Raw genomic sequence first — 6000 nt, 5'->3', positions numbered from 1 at the left:
TTCACCATTCCTTCCCCTAAGATTCATTTCCCCTCTCTCTTACAAATTGTTTTAAAGAGCCATTTGCCACAATAAGAATTTGAAACTCACCTGATCTTGGTCCCTGACCCCAACAGGTGGCACCAGGAATGAAACAGTCTCGTGAGTGCAGCGGGCTGCTTTACTTGGTAACTGCCCAGCTTGTTGAGCCACCTTTAACCAAGAGGAAGAGCCTCAGAAATAAGGAGAATCTCTAAGGAACATATTCCTCCAATGAACTTCTCTAACTACAGCTAAGGAGCTGGACAAAGTCATTCTGGGAGGAGAAGAGCTGTGCAGTGTTTCAGGGCAACCAAAAGGTATGCTGTTTACAAAGGCAGTCCATCACTAAATGGTTTAGATCTTATTTTGCAGCTCTAGTTTTAAATATTAATATTAAAAAAACAGCCCAAGAAAGCATTTTCCTAACTACATAAGCATCCCACATAATTTTGCACTGTGCATATTAATTACAAAGGTAGATAAGTAAAAAGCAGTGATATCATAAAGGCTCTGATTTGAGATATTACTTTGAAAACTGATTTCCAAAAATTCAGAACTAGGATCTCTAAGGATCTAGACATTTATTTGGTGAAACCCCTTACTTTCACTGATGAAGAAAGAAAAAACGCATTTTCTGATGGAAGTGCACATACTGTATGCTCAAGGAAGCAGAGCCCCTCCTCCAAGGTTCAGTTTACTAAACAGGGTTATAGCTCCAAGAGGACTGCAAGATGCTTTTATTTTGACACCATTGCTAAATTTCTTCCAAAATGAAGATTAAAAGTTGAAAACAATGCTTTTGTTTGCTCATTCAAAAACTGACTCTGTGACCCTGCCTCTGTTTTGCTATTGGCAGTTTATTGCTGTTGGGGTACAAAAGCTGAGGACAATTAAAAAATGTATGCCTTTTCTTTTGCTTTTTTCACAACCGATTCACAATGGGTCTTTGCCAAAAGCTGGATTGCAAGGTCAGACTACGTAGGTCAGAGTGAATTTGCTCTTTGTGCTCATTTAAGCTTTTTTATATAAATACTTTGGTCCAAGTTTATTCAGACAAACTCCTCACTACGAATTCTCTGAAACTCAAAGTTACCTATCCCTGTGCAACTGAGTGGAAGGCACCATCTTACAAATCTCTTAAAAGACAGTAATGGCTTTATTTGTAGCAGCAAGGTGTCTTAGGAGAGTGTGCTAGGAAAGGAGATCCACCCCAGACCTGAGGTGCATGGAAACACGCTGCCCTTCAAAGGCAGCGATATGCCAGACAGCAGGACACGCAGCGCCCTTTGCTGAACCAGTCTAGCAGACGTGGCTGACACCGGGGTCTTAGAAAATCACTGACAGACAAGGGATGGGGAGGGAAAGAAACAGTCTTCTGATCTAGTTATATTCTTCTTGAACGTCTTTCCGTATCATTCCTATTTATATTTGCATATATTCCAGTTATATTCCCCTTGAGTCCATGAACTCAGATCAGTCCTAAACCCCATGACATTCATAATCCTTAATTTCTCTTCTTTCAAGGGGAAACATAATTAAGCCTTGTGCAGAACCTAGGAACAGAGAAGATCTATTAAGTAGGTCATTTCTTTGCCATTGGAAAGCTGTTGTACATTTAATGGAATTTAGCCTAGTTTGGTTTAATTCAACCCAGAAGGATCAGCTTTTTCCCTTCTACTGGGAATTAATTTATAATTAAAAGCAATGAACAACCCTGTCAGTTTATTTCATTGAGCTCTCTTCTTGCAGATCTGGTACAAAGAAGAGCAAAAGTAGTATTTGGTATGAATCAGTGAGGTCTTCCGCATTTGCTCCTCAATTATGTTGTTCTTCTGATTAACAGTGAAGGTTTATATTGAAATTATATTTCAGAACTATGTTGTAAATCAGCTTCATCTGGGAAGGGACATACTGTATTTAACCATTTTCCACTACATTAGTAAGTTTCTTGATGGAAGTCTTGCCTCACAGCTTCAAGGTTAGTAGCTTATTTGCTCACAGGCATAAATATGTGTCACTCCCATGAGAATAAGATCATTATCTCATGCTTTCCAAGCAGGCATTGGTATCAGTGTTGAAAACAGCGTTAGCAGAAATTTAGGCTCTAAAATTCTCAGGATAAGCCCCCAGTACATTTAAATTGTTAGGGAAAAAACCAACAAAAATAAATAAATAAAAAAATTTAGATGGGTAAAAGTTAATCATTGGAAGCTAAGCATTTGTGCACTTCTATTCTTTCTTACAGCAGTCAGAGGCAACAGGAACCTACACTAAGGAATGAGCAGTGCAGCTTTGAGACACAATTTTCTTTGTAGGGTAGCAAAGCCTTTGTCAAAGGGTAGGAGACAAGCACGTTAACTAAATGAGTCTGACAGGCTTTGGAAGCACATTCTTCAGATACAGAGTATTATGACACTTTTATTTTAATGTCTCTGCATAATGTTTAGCCAGCCAAGTCACAGCTGTTCCTGCTCCAACAGGCTATACAAAGCTACATTTGCCTGTGTGTTACTCAGAAAGTAGCCCCTTCAGAAAAAGCAGGCGTCGTAGGACATGCCAGCTCTGCCGCAGGACGCGTGTCCCTCCAAGCCAGTAGAGAAACAGGATCTCCGGCGTGGAGGGAGACCATGCACGTAGCGATGACGTGGTTAAGATGAGAGGCTGGGATCAGGTGACTTTTTTAAGCATGGTAGGTCATCGCCCTTACCAGCAACTTCTGTATTCAGCCCAAATTCTGATTTGCCTTCTCAAATTACCAAGGCAGTTCAGTTAAAGTACTGCTACGCTTTTACGGTACCCTTCAAAATAGAGTACGCAGAGAGGGGTATTTCTAGGATCAGAGTTACTCAGGGGACACTTAAGATACTGAATTAAAACATCTGTCATGTTTTCTATCATGCCTTCTCTCATCGGTGTAGCTCAGATGACCGACCGCCTGAAAAACGTATGTGATGTCACTAGCTGTGTGCTTGTGGGCATGAGGACCATTGAGCAGGGCTGTGAAGGTAATTGGTCCATAAGGTAAAATATGAAAAAACTAACCAATCTTAAGAGTTCAGAAAATACAGATGGGCTAGATCCAGCACGTCAGATGTGAACATCTGAAACTTGGCATGGAGAGGGTATACTGGAACTGGTTAGAAATCTAAAGATCAAGACTCAAACCATATTCAAAACAGGCATTTAACATGTCAAACAGACAATGTGGTAATTCATTTTCCTTGGTCACATGCCTGCATTGAACGTACTGTTCCTGCACTTCAAGTTTTGGCGGTGCATTCTATTGTTACTTCTGAAAGTCTGATTTGGTGATAAAATCAGAAATGCCTACTGAGTTTGCAATTACTCATTTCTTTTTATTATCAGTCAGGACTGCTGGAAGTGAGAAATGAATGCAAATCTGCATAGCTACAACAAGCTTGTGGCTGCTGATTGACCATGCACACACATACAAACTCCGCAGCACTGAACTTTCCATTACCTACTTCACCACCGGTGTAGAAGTCAGAGTTTGTCGGGTGAACGACAGCATCACTGTCGATCGTGGCAATGTCAGCCTGTACAACTTGCAACTACAACAGGTAAACAGATGTATATCAACCACGTTGGACAGAGACCCAGCACAGGCTCTACATTTACACATGTACCAACGTCCATATTTTCCTACCTTTACATCTCCAAACCTTGCGCCAAAGGAGTATGCTGAGTTGTGTGTGCAGGTGTGTGTACAGAAAGGGGGGTAGGGAACAGGAGGAGGAATATTGAGTATGACATGATCAAATAAATGTTAAAATGACAAGTCAGAGCAATCACATGAGATCATTTCCAAAGTTTTAAAATCAGCTAATACCCCATTTCACTTTGCAGAAACCTAGAACAACCAGTTCCCCACAGAGCATGACACTAAAATATGGAATCTGTTTAAAAAAAGAAATTCAGGATCATCAAGCCAAACAAAATAACTAGTTTCTCCATTTTGTCAGCATCAATAAGCTGACAGGCACTAATCTTCCATGTATAGCGATTCATCATTTTGTTTCTAATAATGACAGTCTCCTTCATATGGAGGAAACCATGTATTTGCAGACAGGGTTGTACTGAATTTGCTTTAAAAAATAGAAATGATCGTTCTTATATTTTAAAGGTAAAGCGTATTTTCTAATTATGTGTTGGAATGGCTGAGACATTTGTAAAAATATACATACTTCTGAGAAAGAATGATTTAAAAATTAGCCTTCTTAAATCTTTTTCTTGTTAAATTACTTGTGTACATTCCCATAGGAAATGCAGTAGAAGAATTATGCATTGTATTCCATTAAGGAAGTTTAAAAAAAAAAAAAGACAGCAGCAGGTGTAATCAAATAAGAAGGGAATGCAGTACATAATGCATGAAAGTCAATTTTTCTTTTACTTTTGCTGAAGAACAGACTTCTGTTGAAGCAGGATTTTTAATTTTTTTTTTTTCAATCTGCAACAAGTTAGAAGCTTTAAAAGCGATACACCATCCATGATAGTATCTACAAGTTCATTGTTGGTATAATATCAGTATTTGTTTTCAGCTGAATGTGAAAGTGACAGGGAGTAATTGAAGCATAATGGAAACAAATTATTTGACTGAATTAAACATGAAATCAAGGTAAGGAAAGATTGGGGGATCATTAATTATTTAATCATTGCTCTTTAAAAATTTTATGCCTACTCTGAGTATCAGAAAAAAACCACCAAGATTGCAGTTAGAATGGAGAAACTGCTTATTTTGAAGACAACCTGACAAAAAAGTATTTTAGTCCTCAAAGTATCCAAATAAGAAACCCCCCAAAATAGCTAACAGTCACATATGATCATTATGGAAAAGAATTTAAATGATTTGTTTTAACTGAAATCAACTTGAAGACTAGCAATAGCTGCAAGCATTCAGATTTGGTGAAAAAGTATTTTGAATATAGTTCTTTAACAAAAGAGAACCTGCAAAATTTGAATTTCTGCTCTTATTAAATGTATGAAGCCCTAGAGAGTAAATTCTGGGTTCCATAATTTCCATGTGACTGTTAGTTGTGTCAACCCATGCCCCATTTACCTAGGTCATCTTTAAGGTCAATGTCAGCATTGGTAGGATTGATAATGGCCTCCACCTCGAAGCCGGCTAAATTACTGATTTCACTGTGAATAAGGTTCAGCTGAAAAGAAAAGCATGAGGTGGGAAATAACAGGACAGCTGGGAAATCACAGAGAAGCTGCAGAAAAGTGAGCTTTGCAACACAGATGGAGATAGCATCACTGCAAACAAATATGCAAAATAAAAGGCAGGTCATAAAGGAGGGTTATTATCCAAAAAAAATTCAAACACAAGACTCAAACATTGTTCACACTGGGAGGACATGAATGTACCTACTAACAAGCTCTATTCTGGCTTTATGCTGACCACTATTTGGGATTCTTATTTTGGCATTATAAGAGAGTATTCGTTTCTCCTCAAAGGATAGATGAAGGACACCCTAATAATTTCTTAAGCATCAATTACAGGAATGTGCCATGACTGTTCAGCACTGAAACTGAGTAAAAGATGCTGCTCCTCCTTCTTTAAGCCAGCAAACATGAGCACATCTTTGAGAAAGCACACACTTGTCTCCAGCGATTCCTCCATCCTAACAAGGAGACATGTTTCTTTTTCTTTCCTTACTAGTGGTCACCATACTCTGCAGGCACTTGTTCTGCTGCCTTTGTGAACGGCTGGTGAAGCACTGTAAGGAGGCACTATTATGTGCTTATTGCTTCTAGTTTTTATTTTATTTGCTTTACTTCCTTCTGTCATTTATGAAAATAGAGATTTTAACCCCACCCACTAATGCCCATTAACTCCTCTCATTAACACCCATGTATTTAAAGCACGCTTCTCAAGTGCTGTCTGAATCATTGCAAAATCAGAAGGATTTCTCATGGGCGTACTGTAAGGTGAGGAAGTTAGCAGAGATATCTAGA

General features: G+C 38.7%; 1 protein-coding gene across 4 annotated transcripts in view; it reads right to left on the bottom strand.

The window, feature by feature from the left end:
• LOC104074164 (core histone macro-H2A.1) overlaps positions 1-6000 on the bottom strand; it is a 39072-nt gene that overhangs the window by 9148 nt on the left and 23924 nt on the right. For 2 of the 4 annotated variants that reach the window (XM_009574197.1, XM_009574198.1), the window contains exon 5: positions 5099-5198. In XM_009574197.1, coding sequence (XP_009572492.1) covers positions 5099-5198 — 100 coding nt within the window. Of the gene's footprint in view, positions 1-3502; positions 3594-5098; positions 5199-6000 lie in introns of all 4 variants that reach the window. The other 2 variants (XM_009574199.1, XM_009574200.1) reach the window with 1 other exon arrangement.

This window comes from Fulmarus glacialis, unplaced genomic scaffold (assembly GCF_000690835.1).
Source record: "Fulmarus glacialis isolate BGI_N327 unplaced genomic scaffold, ASM69083v1 scaffold7923, whole genome shotgun sequence".
NCBI classification, from domain to species: Eukaryota; Metazoa; Chordata; class Aves; order Procellariiformes; family Procellariidae; genus Fulmarus; species Fulmarus glacialis.
This window is presented reverse-complemented; position numbering and strand designations above follow the sequence as displayed.